This window comes from Spea bombifrons, chromosome 8, assembly GCF_027358695.1.
Source record: "Spea bombifrons isolate aSpeBom1 chromosome 8, aSpeBom1.2.pri, whole genome shotgun sequence".
NCBI lineage: Eukaryota > Metazoa > Chordata > Amphibia > Anura > Pelobatidae > Spea > Spea bombifrons.
In genome coordinates, this window is record NC_071094.1 from 11,826,364 (window position 1) to 11,848,675 (window position 22,312).

General features: G+C 37.5%; 1 protein-coding gene across 1 annotated transcript in view; it reads right to left on the minus strand.

The window, feature by feature from the left end:
- The window catches only part of CRB2 (crumbs cell polarity complex component 2), a 44,686-nt gene extending 22,900 nt beyond the window's left edge, over positions 1-21,786 (minus strand). The window contains exons 1-6 of the mRNA XM_053473728.1: positions 21,555-21,786; positions 9,366-10,037; positions 6,080-6,275; positions 4,056-4,195; positions 3,502-3,684; positions 2,576-2,689 (exon numbers count right to left, since the gene is read on the minus strand). Coding sequence (XP_053329703.1) covers positions 2,576-2,689; positions 3,502-3,684; positions 4,056-4,195; positions 6,080-6,275; positions 9,366-10,037; positions 21,555-21,627 — 1,378 coding nt within the window. The 5' untranslated portion in view covers positions 21,628-21,786. The remainder of the gene's footprint in view (positions 1-2,575; positions 2,690-3,501; positions 3,685-4,055; positions 4,196-6,079; positions 6,276-9,365; positions 10,038-21,554) is intronic.
- Positions 21,787-22,312: the final 526 nt, after the last annotated feature.

Sequence of the window (22,312 nt, forward strand, 5' to 3'; positions counted from 1 at the left end):
TATTTCTGCTCACCCCACTCTGCACACTCTTTTAAAGCAACAGTGCCAGCATCAACTAGTTATTACACAGCGGGCGATCCTTCCGTTACTCCAGCAATCCTGTGGAATTTAAGTGTGAATAGCACCTGACAGAATTTATTAGGCAACTTGTTTAAATGGAGTGCTTGAATCAGACACAATGCCCCTATATAAACAAAACTAACAGCGCCACCAAGGAAAGAAGTGGCAAAACTGGTGTGTCGGGGACCTCTCAATATCACATTTAGACAGCCGCAAGTATGAGTGAGACTAGAGAAGGGGGTCCACCGTCCACTTTAAAGCTAAAAGCTTTGCCCAGAGCCCATATAATCTTAAATACGGCCCTGCTCTGGGTCAGGCACCATGTTCGAGGAGTGGGTTGAGCTAAGATAACAGATCATCAACACATACACAACTAATATGTAGCTGTATTAAAGAATTAGGTACTTCTTTTTAATGTATTAATACAAACTGGTGTGAATTCCCCCAAAAACTATTGTTAATTATTGTTGGCACCCTCATTCTGCCTCACTGCATTTATTATATTTGATACTGTCTCCTCACCTTATTTCCCTCAATTATCACTATGCCTCTGTTATTTATCGCTTGTTCTTCTCGCCCTTGTCCCATTCCAGTCATGGCATTGTTCTTCCTCTGATACTTTGTCCTCTTTCTTTGTTCTCGCTATCCCACTGACTGCCTCATTCATCCTCTTCCCAAGATTTTATCTATCCGCTCCACTGTCTGCTTTAACTATGCTTTTTTAAGTATAGGGTAACTATAATACATATTGGATACACACGTATTTCATGCAAAACAGAAAAAAGGAAAGGAGATAAAGTTTATTAAAGTTTTGTTTGGAAGCAAAGGGATAAAAAGAGCTCTAGTTAGACTCCTTGTTGCATGACTCACAGCCCTGGAGCTCATTCACCATCCCATGCTTGAGAAGCTTGCAGCAATCTCCCACAACATTCCTAAACCTTCCTTAATCTCCCGAGAACCTGGGGGATGGAACCTGACACAGCAGTGAACAAGGCAGAGGGCAGCCTCCTCCACATCATCTGACCCAACCACATTCCCACATCCACACAACTAATTGTCTTTTTTCCAGTAAAGCAGCCAAATCTATTTGTGGCAAAGGCACCTGCAGCACGTTGCACCTGGCAGTGAAAGAAGCAAGAAGTCCCCTTTAACCTTTACATGCCTGATGCGTTCTATTAGCACAATAAACATCATATATGTTTCATAAAACGGCAATGCCAATGCACTAAAGAAAGTATGACTGCATTTACATTCCTTTTTAGATAGATAAATAGATAGATATTTTCAGTAATAAACCCTTTAACCAGAAAGGAGAAATACAGAAACAGTGATGCTTAAATAATAGTCAACAAAGAAAGGCCTTAGGGCGGGATGTAAGATCCCAGAGCTGCTGACGTTAAAGTTCAGAAGAGAACCATGCAGTGCTGGCATTGAATTATTGAAATGTCTAGTTTTTCTCAACCATGACAGCTACATGGTTTATACTTCACAAAGCGTGTACTGTGTGACATGAACTTCACTCATAGCTATATATTATGGAAAGAAACATTACATTGCTCCTGGGCAGGACAGTGGTACTATCGTTGGTTCGTTGGTCCATCAGAGTTATTATGAAATTTACATCTGAATTTTAACCTGGTAGAGTATCATGTGCTTAAAGGGACACTACAGCTAACCTTCCATGTTCTAGCCAGTGAATACAAACCCCATCTTCAAACTCATGTTGGTGAAGATTAGTAAATTGCTAACATAGTCTGCCTTGTAAAAAGATACAATTTAAAAATTACCTAATTAACAGTTAAAAACGTTGTATTTTTTGGAATACAGGGAGATTCATACAAGTGTCAGTTTTAGAGGAACAATAATATTTTAGAGCTTCTTGATCCAAGGAGAAATCCGATTGCCTCTTGCAATATGAGCAGCCAATCCGCACCCGGATATGATGCAGTCTGGCAGATCTCCTTGACAGCCAAACACGCCATAAATGTTTTTATTTTAGTTTGTTAGGCCTTTGCAAAACAGCTCAATTGGTTCAAAAGCCTTCTACTATAATTAACAACATTAGGGCTATGCATGAAAAGTTGCTCTGGTGAAAATTTTAGGAATTGGTCTTATCGCTAGCAACCAATCAAATATTTCTTATAATTGAAACATTTCATTTGTTAGTATGGTTATAAAGCTACTTTTCAACCTGTACCGGAAAAACGGGATGTAAAATTATATGTATGCCCAGTTGAAAAACAGATATGAGAAGATCTACTAGACAGTCATATTACATGTGGCAGGGAGAACATTTGTTTTACGACGCTGGTTACCTGTTAACTATCTTGGTTTACAGATATTGTTTTCTTACCCCTTAATTACAAAAAACATAGACTTATTTAGATTCTATGAATACTTCTACAAAGCACCACCAGACAAAGCCATGTTTAGAACTGCTGAACACAGGTGTAGGATATCGTGTCGTTCATCATATGGCACAGACCTATTAAGCGGAAAGGTATCTTTGACCTACCAGTATATCCAGGTACGCAGTGACACGAGAACCCATTGATCAGGTCAGTACAGGTTCCCCCATTCTGACATGGCTGTGATGCACATTCATCAATATCAACAGAGCAGTTTTCACCTGTAAACAAAGAGAAATTGGTTACTGAACAGAACCAGATCCAATATAAACCTTCTAATGCCCCATGGCCTTATATACATGGAAAAATCTAAGATTTGCAAAATATCTCTGTAGTTTTTTTTTCCTGTGATGCCACTAAACCTAATCAGCTAGAGGTCAATGCTTGATACCTGGACCCAAGATACCTTAAAATGCATATCCCATCCACTGAACTGGACCTAGTGGCTCCCTAGTCACGTTGTTGCGAAGGGTAGAGGTGGAGACTATAATAACATCATATGGCACCTAGAATTAGTGGAAAAGTCCTTTTTATTTAAATGACTTTATAAATGCAATTCTGTATGCTGTATCTAATATTGCATTTTTTTTTTGTTTTGTGACAATGCATGTGATTTTTTTTGTCTCTTGCAAACATTTGCCCTAATCCTATGAACCTTAGTTTTACACACGTTGAGCCCTATATTATTATTTATTGTTTCATATAGCGCCATCAATTTCCATAGCACTGTACAATGGATCATTACATTATTTAGTAATTTACTCTTTTACCCTTACTAGATTACTAATATTATAGTTAACGACACTGAAACTCTTCACCTTAATTTACACTGTAGTAAAAACTTCATTGAATGGTTCTGGTAGCAAAGTTACCATATTTTTATCATCAATGCAGGAAGATGAAAATGGTTTGGGGGAATATTAACCCTCTATACTGTTCTTTAACAGTTTGTAGTCTTTAGCCCTTGTTAAAGAATGACTGTGTGTTGTAGATGGTACACTGGATGCTGGGTTTGGTATAATGAACAACTCACCTGTAAATCCTGGCTGGCAGCGGCACACATATCCAACAGCTTGGCTGTAGCTGAACTCTCTCCTAAATTCCAGCTCAGACCCATAGTATGACTGGTTGGATCGTTCCAGGCACAGAGCCCCATTCTCACAGGGCTCTTCAGCACATTCATTCACATCCACATTACAGTGATCCCCAGAATATCCTATTCAAAAGAAGTCACATCGTTAGGATCTGTCATTTTACACTGTACATATATGGACGCATCTACCGTGTTTAGGGATAATTAAGGAGTAATTTATCCTAATGAATATGACAAAACAGCGAGATTGAAAGAATAATTCTATGCATTGTAGTAGATAAGCTGCTTGTAATTGTCAAAAATACTGCATGCAATTTTTGGTAAGATGAATGCGCCCTTACCATTATAACTTTCAGCAGATCACATAGCAGTGCACAATAAAAGCTTTAGGTAATTACTGATCTATACATTTGCTTCAAGGTTGTACCCTGTGGCAGTACCATTGTGTTTACTTTTTATTATTCTTTCTCGCAGTTTTGATTGCACTTCCTTACCCGGCCAGCAGAGGCAGCTGTATTTCTTGATTCCCTCCAGACATGTGGCATTGTTCAGGCAGGGGTTAGACGCACACTCAGGAATATCAATCTCACACGTGTCTCCGACAAACCCAGTGTCACTACAGTTACATTGGAACCTGAGGGAAAAAACACAAACATCAGATATACATTATAAAAAGATATGAACCTGTTTTGTGCTGTCTGGACTCTATACTACGGACTAAACTAATGTACGGCAAAAATATTATAAAATGTTAATTATGGCAGTCTCATGGTGAATAATTATCTTAGAAAATATAAAAAATATAAAATTTTGTATGGATAAAAGGTAGGTGACAGACATGAGTGACTGGATCTCCTATCAGGTTTGGACTAGGCTTTCCTTACAGCAAATTTAAATATAGGCTTAGTTTAAATAGTTGAAAAGTTTCAATAATATTTAATTCATATGGCCATTGCCACATGTAGAGAACAAAATAGAAAAGGTACACATAGTAAAGCAGGTAAGTGCCCCCTCCCTGGTAACACACTCACTTTTAGGTGAGCAGACCAGCTTCTCACTGACCTTGGCTCTGAGAGACTCCACAGGAGAACGTGATCACTACTGATGCAGGAAGCATCAATGTCTACGTAATGTAATGAGAAGACCAGAGGAGAAGTTAAAAATGTGCTACAATTCTAATATACAAAAGATAGCAATATCTCACATTAAAAAACACTGTGTTTCGCCCCAATAGGCTTCCTCAGGCAACTAGTTGTGCAACACAAGCGCAACAAGGAAGAGGACACACTCAGGGACCTTGTGAGAATCAGCATTATATGTGGCACTTGTATTTTGACAGCATTGGCATAGGTGCCACATTGGTGGCACTATCCGGTTCCTCTCTTCTGGAGCAACATAGTGTTTTTTTAATGTAAGATATTGCTATCTTTTGTATATTAAATTGTTACATGCTTTTAGCTTCTACTTCTCTAGTCTTCTTAGACATATACATCGCTGCTTCCTCTGTCAGGGAGGATCACGGTCCCCTGTGGGGTCTCTCAGAGCCAAAGTCAGTGATCACCTAAAAGCAAACGAGTTACACAAAGAAATGTTACTATGTGTACATTTTCTATTCTGTTCCCTACATGTTCATGAGTTTCCTGATATCATCAGAACAAAACATTGATTAAATCTGAATATACTTTTATTCCCTATGCACGTTGTGGTGTTTATTTGAATTGATGTGCAGCACTTTCTTTTTCTTCCACTATCTGTATTGGTTTGCACATTTGTGGTTAGTATCGGGACCGCTGCAATACAAATATTGTTCGATTATTATATGATATAGTGCTTTGTATCACTCTTTTATCTGTTCCTTGCCAATATACACTATACATTTGGATTTAGCAAAACATCCTCATGCACTTGAAAGTGCTAATATTATTATTATTATTTTTTTACAATTATTTTTTATTGAAAGGTTGTCTTTCACATAACAGATAAGTATAACTTTTAAGATAGGATTACAGAAAAAGAGAAAAAAAAAAGAAAAAAGGGAGGGGTTCAGCTACTTACAATAGTTAATGTAAATTTTTCATATATACTGTAGAAAGTGCTAATATTATATGTCAGTACATGGACTTTTATACTACAGTGAGTTGAAACTAGAGATCACCTGAAAACATGTTTTAGTGGATAAACCACCAAGGATTAATGACATTTTGTTCCCTAAATCCTCTTAATTTGAAAGAAACCCAAATCCTCAATTTGGAGTTCACCATTCTGTACGTATTAAAACAAGCACCAATAGGAAAAAAAATGTTTGTTGTCTTCTTATACACTGTAGGTTCCATGGTGGTAGGCACACTTTGTTTCCATTGAAGCTGTTCATTTGGTCTTTGTTTTGGGATAGTATAAAAGTATACAAAAAATATTTTAGTATGAACTGATACAATATCACATTAAAGATAGCACATCTCCAAAAATGTATACTTCCTACCCTAAAGAAAAGAACGTGCAGCACTAGCATTCAATTTACCTGTTTATGGCGTCCAAACAGACTCCGCCATTCAGGCATGGCTGGCTTTGGCACTCATCAATATCATACTGGCACAACTCTCCCTCGTACCCTGCAGGACAGTCGCAGGAAAAGTATCCAATGTGGTCTCTGCACAGAGCACCGTTCTGACATGGACTGGAAGCACATTCATCTATTTCTGTTTCACAATTGACACCTCCAAAGGAAGAAGAAACATCATTTTACAAGAATTTCTTATTGGACATAATGGATTAAAATAGCAAAATAAATATACTTTCCTAGCTCACAGGATATTGCTGATCTGACACTTTCTGTCTCATAGCGTGACCTTCTGACTTATATTGCCTATGCTATCTATGCCTGTATCTTCACATTGCCCTGTCCCTAACTGCAAATATAGTTTCTTCTTCTACCTTGAGGCAAATATAGTTTCTTCACCTTGCAAAATGCAGCTTATATTTTCACGCACTCTGAGCTTGTTGCCTAGTTTGATCCAGATAACAAGTAAGTAAATTCACCAAGAAAGTGCTGTCGTGGTCACTATTAAAAATATACTTTATGTGTATACCATGGGGAAAAGGTATCTGAAATGACACTCCGGCCATCATATGCACTTTTATACATGTGATACCTGAGAGGTCCCTTTAAATATATGTGCGTTCCCACGCAAATGTATAGAGGGATTCTGCAGAATTTGTTCAGATGAATGCATCTCCTTGTGCACGATATATCGCCAGATAGCCCCAGCTCTGGCAAGGAGAAAATGTGCAGCCAGGGGTCTATCGAGATTCCCCCATGTGCATGCAAGGAGAGATCTCACACTGATTTCCATCTGAGTTATTAGACCATGACAGAGGTGTGTAGCTGCAACTTCTACTCAAGGTAAGTGATTTTAATTCTATTTTTCCAATGCAAATGAGGTACACCCAACACTAACCCTATGCTGCCATTAGATGGCAGCATTTCATTATGAATCTCAATAATATAGCTATTATCAGTTCACTGCACTCTTCCACAAGTCTTCCAAGTGTTGTTGTGATAAATCTTCTTTTCACAAAACTCTGATCAAAGTGACACGTGACACAAAACAGAGTAACTAGGAATTTGGGCAGATTCCCGGTGCAGCTTGTAAGTCTGCGTGGTAGCTGCTAATATTGTGCACAGGTAAGCATTGAACATTTATTGTACGGTATGATGTGACAGTATATAATATTTAGATATTAAATATCTAAATGACATCCATCTGTGTTGAGACATAAGCAACTTGAAACCACACCCTGCGAAAGAGCTTCATTGAGGATGTCAACATCCCTTCCAATAACGCATGTACAGGATCACCGTAGGTGGATCAGTCTGGATATTTGTTTCACATCTACCTAGACCAGGAGTAGGTAACCGCATACACAGACTGGGTATTGGGTATATGGGGTAATCCTATACCCCAAATTCAAATGCCCTATGTTCAGGGAAGTAAAATATGGAGCTATTTTGAAAATTTGCATTGAAAAAGACCGCTAAAGAAAACATCTTTTATATATCTCAAGAAACATACAACTTCATGTTAGATGACATCCACCCAGTGGCCTGCTTGGGGGTGATCTGTCCTGTGTGCCACTCATCAGGGGGGTGCCACAACGGCATACAGTGGTCTCAAATATAGGATTCGCCCTGGATCCCAATACTCTAGCTATGCCCCTGCAAGGCCTGCATCCACCATCTAGATTACTTACTGCTAAGCCTTTTTTTGACCTTGGCTTTTATTTTTTTTAGGGATTAAAATAACCCTTATGCTTTATAACAGTAAAATACATTCCTCATTCATAAAATACCCAATTTATAAGATAGATTAGGCATGGCCTCTTAACCTTTTACTCTTCTATTTTACATTCCTCATTTCTCTGTTATCCCTGTCCCGGTTTTATCTAAAAACACTAATGCAATTTTAGTTGTTTGGATAGCCAATTACGTAACTGGTTGTAGGAAACCATGTGCTTTTCAAGTAGATGGCAGGTTGACCTTCAAACTAAGAATGAATACAAATCACACAGAAATTCCTCAGCAATCCACGTCAAATTCCTATGCAAATTTATAACTATCCATTATTTCCAGGCTTTTTAGTACCAGTCTGTGATCTACAAGGCTGGAGCTGGTGGAGGGATTGAGGGCAGTTTGGGGGTGAAAATAATTAATGACCTGGATTTAAAATAAATAAACTTTAACATGAAACACATGACGCACAAGGGCGAGAGACAAAGAGAATCTTTTCAGCCCCATGTTATTCAATTGAGTCTCTGGTTTCAAGTTGGAGAGATCTTGGTGAAGATGGCCCACAGCACATTTCAGACGGCCAAAGATAGACGGTTTTTTTTTTACAGGTGGTGTGTCTAGAGGATGGGCCTTAAAGCCTCTTTGACTTTGTGATATCATGAAAGTTATTTATGTAATAAGTGATTCTGAAGAACAATTTCTAAAACCATTTTCTGATGTTTCTAATCCCATTCTAACGTACATGAAATTCATAATTAAGTCTTTAATATTTTTTTTTTCTGTGCAAAGAAACTAACTTTGTGGACGCTGGCACCATAGCCTGTCTATAGGATTCCACCTAAACAGGATGGACAGAGCTCAGTGCTGATCTCAGCCACAAGAATAAAAAAATACTAGGAACTAGGAGTAGGCCACAAGTGACGAAAATACCTGCTGCATACGGGACATAGAAACATAGAATTTGGCCATTTGGCAATCTAGTCTGCCCATTTCCTCTAGTCTCAGACCTTAATCAGCCCAAGGGCCAAGGTCTCATCTTAGATTCAGGATAGCTTTATTCATATCCTACGCATGTTTAAATTCCCTCACGCTGTTAACCTCTGCTGGAAGGCTGTTCCTCTTATCTACCATCCTCTCTGCAAAGTAAAACTTCCTTATCTTACATCTAAGCATACATTACCATCACACGGCTTCTTGCTGTCTACCAGTGCTTAGAACATGAGTAAGCATGCTTGTGTGTGTGTCCAGTTATATATCTTGCAAGCCAAGGAGTTGGGGTAGGAAATTAATGCTTGGAGGGTGATTTTGACGATTCCCTCAATAAATTTTCAAGAGGAGAAAATTATAATTGGAGGGTGACACTCAGCTATCATATGTATCCTTTAAAATATTAGAAAAAAAGGTCATAATCTAAAACGAGAAGGCCAGGGGCTTAGCTGTAACGTAAGGAACTTTTATTTTACTTTTTAACATTTACTGTGTTGTTTTATACTGTGTGTTTCCCACTCTTAAGACTCACCTGTATATCCTGTTGCACACTCGCACTCATAATGGTCCATCATGTTAAGGCACTTGCCATTATTGAGGCAGGGTTTGGATGCACATTCATTGATGTCTATTTCACAATGGTACCCCTGGAAGCCAGGTACACAAAAGCAGATGTACTTGTTAACTTTATCCACACAGATTGCTTCATTCCGGCAGGGGTTTGAAGCACATTCGTTGATGTCGACCTCACAGTGTTCCCCTGTGTAGCCAGGCTTACATACGCATGTGTAATTCCCAGCTTCTGCCACACAGGTACCATTATTCAGGCAAGGATTTTGTGGGCATGCTGTAACCACTTGGTCACAGTTAGGACCACTGTACCCATCCTTACAACTGCAAAGAAAGCCATCTGCACTATCCACACACTGAGAGTTTGGCTGGGAACAAGGGTGAGTCTCACATGCATTAATGGAGCAGTTAAGTTCAGGCTTGCAGGTGCACTGGTACTGAGGATATCCTTGGGTAGTGAGGCAGTTGTGGGTTTTGGGGCATTCATATACCGTGCATGCATCATAGACCACTCCACAGTCTGCTCCAGTGAAAGCCAGTGGCTGTGTGGGGCAGTGACAAGAAAATCCATCCGGTGTCTCCTGACATGTGCCCCCGTTAAGACATGGGGAAGAAAAACAGCTTTGTGCCAGCCCTAGAGATGGAAAGGAGAACATTTGTTACAGAATGTAAGTGGATGGTGGTGAGAATAAGCGGCTGATCACAGTGAGGAAAAACATATATTGCAAACTAAGATGTGGCTTCAAAGGGGATTGATATAGAGCTGATTACCAGCAAGATCAAGTCATGGTTACAGCCCAGTTCACTCAGCGAACAGGTTTTGCAGGCGGTGAAATCACACACACATCATGCATAGAGTATAAGAGAGGATGGGAAACGGAAAGACCACAAAAAAAAGAACGTGGTCAATATCACAAAATACAATTTAATTATAAAGAAGAAACAAAGATAAAAAAAAAGAGGTAAGACTGTGGTGAAAACAAAATAATGAAAGAGTGCAACAATTAAAAGAACAGATACACTTGAAAGAAAAATGATCCCATTAAAGGAAGAAAGAAATGATCTTCTGAAAAGTCCAGAAGACTACACCAGTCATATTATATACTTTGCACAGATGTAAATCCTGTCTACGTGATGTGAGGTGGATTAAAACTGGAAAGCCTAAGTGTTTTAAGAGGAGGTTGTATACAAAGGTGGTACACATTAAAGACATACATTTGGGAAGACAAAGGACATTTGGGAAGACGAGGGACAATGTACCGAATATACATTTCTAAATCTGAACATTTACAATAAAAAAACCATAAATATCACACATTGATAGACTTTTAACATTTTTAACATACATGTACATTACTTGTTCCAACAAAAGGGGTGCTCCACCGCCGCTTGTACTCAATTCGACTTTCAGCTGACAAACTAAGTGTAAACTGTCCCCTCAACTACTAAAGGATAGTCGTTTTCTTACCTTGTGCTTTGTACATAGGTCCATAATTATTATGTTTTTTGTTTTATTTATATAGCGCCAATAATGTATGCAGCGCTTCTTACAATACATATATTCAAACAATTTGACAAAATGTAACTGACAAAGACAAACTGATACATTATGGTTCAGGAAAAAATTCACAACGATGCACGGGACATTTGGGAGCATTGGCATGTTTTAGCTTTGGAATGTTAGATTCATTAGTGACGACGAGGCCAGGAGCCAAATATGAGACAAAGTGTTTGTGGGAACTTTAATTTAATTTATGCATCTAACAAGCAGACTCCATCAACAGCCTGGCTCAATGGAATTATTGAGATAAAGCAAATGACAGATGGTGGGGGGTTTACCTGTCAATGAGGAGTTAACTGTTGTATCGATGGGTTCAGATTCCAGCCACAAATTTGAAATTATCATGGAAAAAATATTATTAATAATAATAGTAAAATGAGGGGTGGAGGTTATTGGCTTATTAACTCTTCACTTGCTATACCCTGCGATCATTAGAGTGTATTTTAATATGGATTTGGGTTATATTGTTTCTAAATTATAAGCCATGAATTGTCGTGATTAATACTCTCAATTATGGCTACACCACTATAAAGTTTCAATGACTCCTATGAGTCTGTATAATCACTCATTAGAACTCTTCTATTGTCCTAAGATAATATATGCTTTCTTTCTATCCTTCTGTTCAGTATCTCAATATTATTTATCCCTAGGCATTCTCACGCTGACCTCCACAGCCATACTTTCAAACAAAAGGAAGCTATTGTTCAAAATAGAATCTTATTGTAAAGCTTGTTATTTTTATGGGTCTATTTCAGCTAACCAATTCTTCTGAACAACATCCTCTCTAGGTTCTATCATTGTTGGTGGTGTTATTACCGATTCCACTATTGTTTGTTAAAGTTTGTTCTTTGCACCCTTTTTTGTTGGCCTTTTAAAAATATTTGGTTAGATAATAAACCAATAACTAAAGTGTGTTAATTAATGTTCATGTGACTCCTAATTTAGTGGCATAGAATTTGACATTGGGATAGCATTATGGTTCAATGAGCTCAATGGTAAAGGGCAGTCATGGCAAACTTTTTTAGGCCCAATTTTCTCCATGAAACCAAATTGCAGGCACCGCATGTTGGTGCCTACTTCTGGTGTAATGCAGTGTTGTTTTCACCTTCCAGAAAAAATTAACACACACACACAAGCATATACTCACTTACATGCATACACACACATACATTGCACAGGTTGGCAGGTGCAGTTTATTTTGGCATATAGCTATATACATAAATACATATAGAATTGTGTAAAATGGTTAGGCAGGTCTGAAAAATGCTGTAATGTAAGAATGCTTTCAAAAATAGACATGTTAATAGTTTTTTTTATCATTGATCAAAATGTAAAGTGAGTGAACAGGAAAAAATCTAAATCAATAAAATATTTTTTACCTTTGCCTTCAATAACACTCTGAGAAGCCACCCTAGCTCCCGTAAACTAAAGTTCTCACGTTGCACGGGTTCATGATGGTCTGTTAGCTACTACTATGGTCATATATTTTTTCCCAATAATGGGTAACGTTTGCCTCCCACCAGGAAACCCAAGCCATCAAAAATAAGCAATTGAGATGGGATAAGGAGATGTTGAGGTGGGAGAGGGGAAAAGTGAGGAGAATAGTCCCCCCCGGGGGGAAAAATCCTGAGGACGCCTTTGGGTTAAGTATATTGAAGATTATTCTTCAAATTGCAGCATTTATCCCCAGCAGATTTATATATATGTGTGTGTGTGTGTGTGTGTGTGTGTGTGTGTGTGTGTGTGTGTGTGTGTGTGTAGGTATATGCTTGTGTGTTGGCACTTTGAGGTCTACAACTTGGTTTCATTCAGAATATTGGACACTCAGGCCCAAAAATGTTTGCTATATCTGCTCTATAAAGTAAGTTTACGCACATTATATATTTAAGTACTCCTATTGCTTTTAATTTGGCTTGGTTTAGTGGTCACTGTCTAGAATTCACATTTGTTATTTGTGGTTTACTCAGGTAATTGAATCGCAAATCATCCATTTCCTGTAGTTAAATGGGTCATTGAACTAAATTTCTAGTGTTCAACACAGCTTATTGTCCACTGAAGTCATTTAGTGGACATCCAACTCCCCGTATGCTTTGACCTCAGTCTAGTTAGAACATAACAAGGCTCAATCCAACCTCTTAAGAACATCTTGCAGAGGTCTGAAGGGCAGAAGATACATTTGTGAAACTAGAAGTATGTATTTTCATCAAAGCCACGCTTGATATTTTATGTTTTACTGTCTAATGTACAGAGTGAACAAAGTTAATCTCCTAGAAGGCATTACAACTAATACGTCTTATTTATCTGTAACCTCTTGCTTTGGACACAGACTTTACAGTGAAACCTGATGCAGCTTTAATACAGCCCATTGCCTTGCGAACTGAACTTCAAAAGGGCGTAGGGTGATTAACAGGGGTTCTGACCCTATGCAGACCTCCTTGTATTCATCATTAAAAAGCTGGTTTTGCAGTAACTGGACATAAAATGGTTATCATGTTGTAAAATAATGGCACAACAATAATTATAATAACTAAAAAAAAATTATGTAACACAAACATTCAAGTAAATTGTATTTCGTGCAACACATTTTCACGCTGATTTGTTAAATAACCTCATAGTCTCTCCCTAATATCACGTTAACAAGCAGTGTCAAAAGAAAAGAAGTCAAGTATTAGATTATATTAGTTATCTATTTTTGGTTTTGATTAATTCAATATCTTGTAGTTGTGTTGAACATGGAACATATTTTCTTTGTCTCCTGGGGTAATGAGCAATTATTTATATTACTGTTGGGGTTGTATGTGAATACATTTTATGTCATGGAAATAAGATGTCTTTAAATGATTATGTTTTGGAAAAACCACTTGAACACGTTGGCATGGGAAACTAAGATGACTGACTGCACTATGATCACAGAAAGAAATGCATGGTTGCACCAAGAAGATTGATGATATTGTTGATATTAGTGTGAATGCATCCCACTCGCAAAAAAGCCAGCCTACATCTGACAAAATGTTTTAAAAGGATAGGCATTTGGTATATATTATTATTATATCGTGCCATCATTTTCTACATTTTCTATAGTGCTACCTGTTGGCTACCCCTGATTTAAAAGGATACTCCTTCCACCATATGTATTTTAACGCATATGCTAGATGAGAAGTACTTTTACATGTACGTAATGCACTCATTTCCGAATCCCCACATATGTATTTGTCCAGGGGAGGGCTGGCAGCCTAAGGCCTGGGGGGCAAGTCGAGTGAAGTGGCTCCGCCCCCTCGCACTCACCTTTCACCCCTCACGCTGCTCCAATCACTATGCGGCCATCAGACTGCTGGAAAACTTATCTAAATGGCTGCTGCCTTTTTTTTAATTTATTTAATATGCCGGATCGGCTTTCCATATTAAAAATAAATAAATAAAGTATTAAAGTAGCGCCGGCCGGCAGCATCAGCACCCAGCGGCCGTTTAGATTCGATTTCCAACAATCTGATGGCCGCATAGTGATGGGAGCAGCGTGAGGGGTGAAAGGTGAGTGCGAGGGGGCGGAGCTTTCACCCCTCACGCGGCTCCCATCACTTGGCGGCCATCGCATACGGCCGCTGGGTGCTGATGCCGCCGACCGGGGCTGCTTTAATACTATTTTTTTTTCATTTAATAGCTGATCCGGCTTGCCATATTAAATTTTAAAAAAAAAGTATTAAAGTAGCGCCGGCCGGCGGCATCAGCTCCCAGCGGCCGTATAGATTAGATTTCGGGCGGCCTGGGCCCGCCCCTGTATTTGTCCCTTCGTCTACCCCTATTCTCAGATGTGGGAGATGTGTTCAGCCGAAATGCATATGAAAGATTTTCCCTTTAAGGGAGCAATCCCCTTGCATATTATATTTATCTTCTTAAACTGTAAAGCATTTTGTGGTGACTCCAATAACAGCTGAACCATGGCAGGTGGCAGGGGTGAAAAGCATGAGAAACAAGCATGTATCTATACATTTTTAGTGTGGGCTTCAGCATACACAATGGGGTTTTCCTCTGTTAACCATGAGTTGAAACATAATCTCCCTGATTTATTGTCACTATGCATTATAAAGGTCCAACTCTAGAAAGTCTCCCCTGGAAGAAGTTGCCCCTGCACAATATATAGATACAGCTTACTGTTTTGTGAATAGACCACCATTAGCCTTTTTTTCTGAGGGGGAAGCAAATTTTATTATTTTATTTTCATTTAATACATATGAGTGCAACTACTATGGTTTATCTATTTGGTGCTATTTAATCACATTTATAAACGAAAATATATATATATATATATATAAAAGTATACATTAAGAAGACTGGGGTGAGGCGTTTCTGAGCACTGAGCTGTGATATATGTTCAGGCATCTGCATGTCATCTTATTACATTAGCCATGTGTGTGCTACACCTGATGAATAACTCTCTCAGACAGCTCTGCTGATAACACAACCTAAAGCTTCACTTAACATTCCAGACTTTGAGACACAGGGCTGGGGTTATCAGCTAGCATAAACCAAGGGAATACACCTTCTCCAAGGATGGGAAGCAGAAGTCTTCTCAGCACACATACCAAGACACATACTAATACATACTTCAAATAACCAACGCAAACTACCGCGCATGTCACAGATACTGTACTTAGTACGCTACAATATGTGCAACACTAAGTAACGGGCTTTAGTATGCTTCTAAGGTAAGCATTAACATTATTGCTACACTGCTGATTATATTACATTAAATTAAAAAAAACTAAAATAAAAAAATAGAAAATGTGCACATTATAAATTTTGTTGTAGCTCCCATATAGCCTCAAGATGTACCTTAGCTCTGTGATATGATGTCATAGCATGACATTCTGCTCCAATTCCTCGCAAGGCAGCTGGAAGGGTAAGGTAGGTAGATGGAACAACCTATAAGCGGTAACACCTATGCGGTATGTTATGTACAATTTATTGTTCTTCTGCAAGTAGCAAAAACCTACAGTTGGTTTTACAGATGAATAAGAAGCATGATGTAGGTTAAAACCTATCTTATAAGAATGACTTTAAATCAGAAATCATTTGCATATCGCTATTTGTATATCCTAAACGTGACCCATTTAGTATTAGTCTTTGCTATATGTATTACGTCAACAAGAATCTGGCAGACGAGAACAGACTTGGTGTATGTCCGATTTATAGATTCAATCAATTAAATGGTGCAAGTGCAGCTGAACAAGCTGACTGGGGCAGGAGTAGGTATCTAATACCAAATAAATGCTCCCTCACAGGGCCCTTTGCTGGTATGATGGGAATGTGTCTGATGGATCTGATCACCTCTTAGTTTGTTGTAAGTAAAATCACCCTCCATTGGGCTGTGGAATGAGCGTGACACCTCATCACATATACTTTATCGGTGTCTCCCATAGCACAGCGTCGGTACTAACTGTACAGCTCATGCATGTATTTAAAGGGCCCACAAAGCCTTTAGGAAAATCCAATATGGCGATCCATTTATAGTCCCAACATACTCACTTAATCTCAAAACAACTATTTAATCCTGGCACACAAAATTCAATTGTTGAACTGTTTTCAGTGTTCTCATTGGAATAATTTTTAGTTGCAGTTTTTTTTTAAATGTAAATAATTAAATATACAGTATGGATACAGTAGCACTCATACCGAGACAATATTAACTTCTATGTCAGAAGTGGGTTTTGCTTACATATCCTTTTTATTTATCATGAAATTTGCATAATGTATCGGTTTGTCTTAATCTGTCGATTCTCGTCTTGTCATACCCCTTGAATGTATGTATTGTATTAAGCGCTGCGTAGATTGTTTGCGCTATATAAATAAAAAATAATAATAATAATTACAATTTTACCGATTTTAATGTGTAGTTCTATGAAGTAGCAATCAGGTAGAAATTCATTAAATTCATTAAATTCATCATGGTTGTTTTTCCTCACTAAACTCTCTCTGCTTCAACAGGGTGGTCAATTCAGCTCAGCGAGATGTAAAACCATCAAGACTATCACTTGTTTATGTAGTGCAATCATTTATAGGTTGTATATTAATATGTTGTGTTATAAACATATTCAATCATATTAAATATATATTTGATAGAATAGTTAATGCAAATGTCTTTAAAATTTAGTTTTTTTTGTCATATTTTAGCAGATTAAACAGTTTCATATATTATTTATTATTAGTATTTATTGTTTTATATAGCGCCATCAAATTCCGTAGCGCTGTACAATGGGTAGACAGGACATAACAAGTTAATGTTTTCTTCAAAATATTGACATACTATTATCCGTTAAGCCTGTAATTAGGTGAAATGTAAGGTATTGTTTGTGTTACACATGACTCTAATTTGTCCATTAGCTTTATTTGGATGGACAAATATGGTTTCTAACAGAGTTGATCTCAGAAAATAATACAATTCATATGGTGTTGAATGGCATCCACAAAAAAGCCACAAGGCGGTTTTGTGGGCGTAGGATGGTTTACACGGAAATTCCTGTGTGTTACTGTTACAGTATATGTGTACATACACTGTTACAAACCCTAATGCGCCTAGGATCGCACATGGAAATCATTGAAATGACATAGATACAATAAAAAGCTCCATTTTATGGCTGCGTTACAGTAAACGGCCTTGACATATTTGCACAGCAACAAAGTTACCGTTCAGATGCCACGCACGCAATATTAGGAATTGTCTCAGAATTGGCCCCGCTATGGAAATATTCAGAGGGACTTTTATAAAGGGAGGTTGATGCTCTCAAAAAGCTTCTCCTAAAAAGTAAATGTTGATCCAATAACAACAAAATGATAACCTTAAATCATTACTATGTTTCTGCATTCAGAGCTCGGAGAAAATTTAAGGGCACGGGATTTAATGGAAACATTTAATCACAAAAATGTGTTTGATTTACTACAGCAGGTAGTCAAATTCTATGGCGCAAAGTTAGAAAAGGGATCTTATCACCATAGTAACTGATGCAATGGTCCAGCCAGCAGCAACGGTTGCTAAGGTTATAAGACTACTTTCAAAACCAGAATGAAATATAACCTCTATGTTTCTTTAGACTTAAGGAGGGTGATATATATTCAGGATCACATGCTTGTGCACAGATATATGGATCCGTCAATAAATTTGTACTGATTATTTTTTTCAGAAGGAAATATTATTATAACGCTATAGATTGTAAGCACCTTTGAGCAGGGCCCTCCTCACCTGTTGTTTCTGTACATCATATTGTTATGTCCTGTCTACCCATTGTACAGCGCTACGGAATTTAATGGCGCTATATAAAACAATAAATAATAATATTAATATAATAGAAATACTCTCGCACCAGCTACCCATAGATTTATTTACATTTTACTTATTTATTTCTTTATTTTGTATTACCAGACAGGAATATATTACAGTAGGAGGCGTATAGAATTTGTCTATGCACTATATATAAATGTAAAGTTTGGGCTTTGATGTCAGCACCCTAAAGAGAAATGAATGGTGTGATGAAGTGTTCAGGGATTCCCACTTTACAAACAGGACAGTGCCATACCCAGGAGGTTTTGATAAGGAAGGCGCTATGTCTGCTGTGTGTGAGGTAGAGAGATTTACACAGATTATCGTCCCTTACTCAGCCACAATGTAATCTTATTAAAAGGTCTATAAAGAAGTCACTTAACCTGAATGGTCCTGTTAAGACACACAGCAATTTAAACAGACCAGTCATGTGAAAATGACAGAAACCATAGTGAATAGAACATAGTTTTGCATTAAAAAAAGAAGATCTACGCATTTGGCTAGTACAATATAAGTATAAATAGTCAATATGTATTATTGAACTATAATGATATATTATACTTAAATTCAGTTGCTGGTAATTCTTTTCCAGTAAATATTAAGCACTAAGGAAAAAATCTACTTTTACCCAATTAACCCCTTAAGGACAATGGGCGATCCCTAAACCCATTGAACACAATGGATTTTGAGCCCGTACATGTACAGGCTTTGTCATTAAGGGGTTAAAAAATGCATATTGTCGGTCCTATGCTCAGATCGTGTCTTGCAAGTCATGTAGGTAATCAGTTTTAGAAAGATGTGTGCAGAAGACACATTGAGCAGAAAAGTTTGTGCATTTCTTGTGTCTAGATTTGCGTATTTCACTAATTCAGAAGACTTGAGTTGCTTGTTAGACTATAAATGGAAAAGCATGACCAGTTTAGCATATCAAATTCCTTATCTTTAGACGTCTAAGACTGTAATGTAGCATGAAAGAAGTTCAGTAGGGGAGGTGTCGGTCCACAAGGGGTCTGTTCTGTACAGGGCAGGAAAAAGGGTACATTATCCAAATCCTCACAGTGAGCATAATAGGATGAAGATTTTTTTTGTATGAATGTAATGTTTTTGTATGAACATGGTATGTACGGATGACTTTTATCATAAATAAATTAATCTATTAAAAAGGATATCGCTTGTGTTTTTGGTTTTCAATCAGTAGTTTTGTAGACATTTGATTTAAAACAGCAACCTATTTTACCTCCGCAAAGCTGGTTCAGGGGTATTCAGTGGTAAAACCTCCAAAACAAAATAGTCTCCTTTGGTTAATTTACTGGCATCTTTATCTTAATCTTTGACCTTAATCTTAGCACAAAGCTAATGCATTTCATTGATGCCTTTAGCCTGCATATGTTATTCTTAAGCTGTAACCGGCATAGCTTGTAAATTAGTTTATTTGGAAACAATCTTTACATTGTGTGTGATATTATACGTCAAAATGTAAAAGAATAACTTTTACTAAACCTAAGCTCAGTGGCAGATGCAAACAACATCCACATATCATGTTATTGTCAAGTTCTGGCTACCAGAAGTCCTACCTTCCAATAAAGGGTAAGAATAACATTAAAACTACTGCACTCAAAGTATACGTGTATGTTGAATTTTATATCAATATATGTTTGCAAAAAAAATATATAAAAAACTATGATGAACAGGAAAAAAGAACACCTAGAAACAAATCTTCTTAAGTTGCTGAGAACAAAATAGATTTGTTGAAGGAGAGCTTACTGGACATCAAAAGGATTGTGATTGTGTTTTCAGGAATTAAAAACAGTGCCCAATAATTTCAACTACCAGACAGTCTGTGACTCCTTGATAAAATAGGAGTATGGCAAGTTGTGTCGAGTTATCAGAAAAAATGCATGACAGCAAAAATATTTGATATCCAAATTAAATAATTTAATAAATGTTACATGTGTACACTATATAAATAAATATATATAAATGTGTGTAAATGTTTTTTTGCCTTTACAAAACAGTAAAAGTGCCACTAAATACTAAACAAAATAGGCACAGCTAAGCACCTGAGTTCCTGTGGGAGTGAGTGCAGATTCCTAATTCTGGTGACTTACTAAATACTAAACAACTTTTCAGTTCATACTATGTCAGCAGAACACAGATTGAAATGTTTTACTTTTACAATTAACACCAAACAGTTGCATCCACAACATATATATATATATATATATATATATATACATACATATATACATATATACATACATATATATATACATATATACATACATATATACATACATATATATATACATATATACATACATATATATATACATATATATATACATATATATATACACATATATATATATACATATATATATATATACACACATATATATATATATATATATATATATACATATACATATACACACACACATATATACATATATACACACACTGGCACAAGTTTCCCAGCTAATGAACAATTTATTTTTACTGCCTTTGTGTGCGTTAGTCATGCAGTAAAACCCCTTTGTCTTTGAAAGAGTTAACCCAGGACCGTGGGAGAAATTGCTACTCCAAAAAATAAAGTTAGCTCACACCCCATTACATTCTTAGACGGGGCATTTTGCACACAGCTCTTTTTTTGGGGGGGATTTCCCTTAGAACTTTTCCTTTTTTTTGTGTAACAACTACAGGTTTTGGCTTCCTAACAGATACTTCACATGCTTAACGCGTTACCTAGGTTACTGCTAACAAAAGAATGCCTGCTGCTTCTATTCCGACAGAGAATGCACAATGAAAGGCAATAGAGCTTCTATATAACAATACTTGCGGGAAAACTGAATGCACATAGGGGTTTGAACACTTGTCCCCAAGCTACGGAACTCAAACATATTTCAACTAAGTACCATACGTATTCACCGTAAATAAATACCAACAAATAACTCATTGGACCAATCAGAAACATCCCTAGTGGTACACATACCACCTGTTTAGACAAACAATTTTAGTGTTCAACTTAAAATAACAGACAGGCAGCAGATAATAGATTCCAAAACATATCCAACACTTGCCACTCAACTTTACATAATGCACGTGGAGTATTTCCTTATTTCTGTAAAACCCATTCTGTTTCTCTCCTAAAAACATCAATATTTCTTCCGCCAGCTGCCACAAGGACTAACGAAATGTCTTTTGGTCAGTCCGCCCTTATAGATGTTCAACTTTCTTCATGATGGGAGTTGTATACATGCAATAGGTCAAAGACTTACCCCGCAGAAAGAGGGAGAGGAATAGCAGTATAACAGTGCTGTATAAGCTGGGATTAGTTCTCCTGAATTCCATGTTAAGTAGCAGGCATGCAGACTGGAATAAGGAAATTCTTAAACATTTAAATGTAGATTTGAGTTGTCCTCTGTTAGCTTCTCGGTGCCGCGTGCTGTCGAGTAGAATGGGGTCCGCACTTTGGGACTAGCACTGGTGTCTTGGACAGAGACCGGTCACTCTGATGCCCTCCTGACTCAGAGAGGATGCTGCTGAATAGTGGGCTGGATCACAGACGGGACTGAGTGTGAGAAATATGTGTAGTGCACACTGGGCAGTGGAGGGAGGGACAGGGCTAAGATTTTTTTAGTCTTTTATGTGTTTGAAGGGGCGATAAATTTAACAGCGCTTTAAAAAAAAAAGACAACTTTTGAGACGCATACAGTAAATGTATTTTTGGTTATGTATAAAGTTCAGCTGTGACGAAAAAAGATAAAAATGGTGCAGTCACCATGGCAGCCAAAAAAATGTTACTGCTGTTTTTTTTACATTTTGCACCACTATTGTTGACGTACCACTTTTACTGAATACAGGGAAGAGCGAGGACAGTGAGGGGCACGAATAGATATAAATAATGGTGCACAATGGTAAAAGTGATGACCTCACCATTGTGATCAGCGGAATATTGACTTTTACATCTTTTCATCAGAATGGGTGTAAAGTACCATTGCATTGTTTACAATTATCATCTGATGATAAACACAGC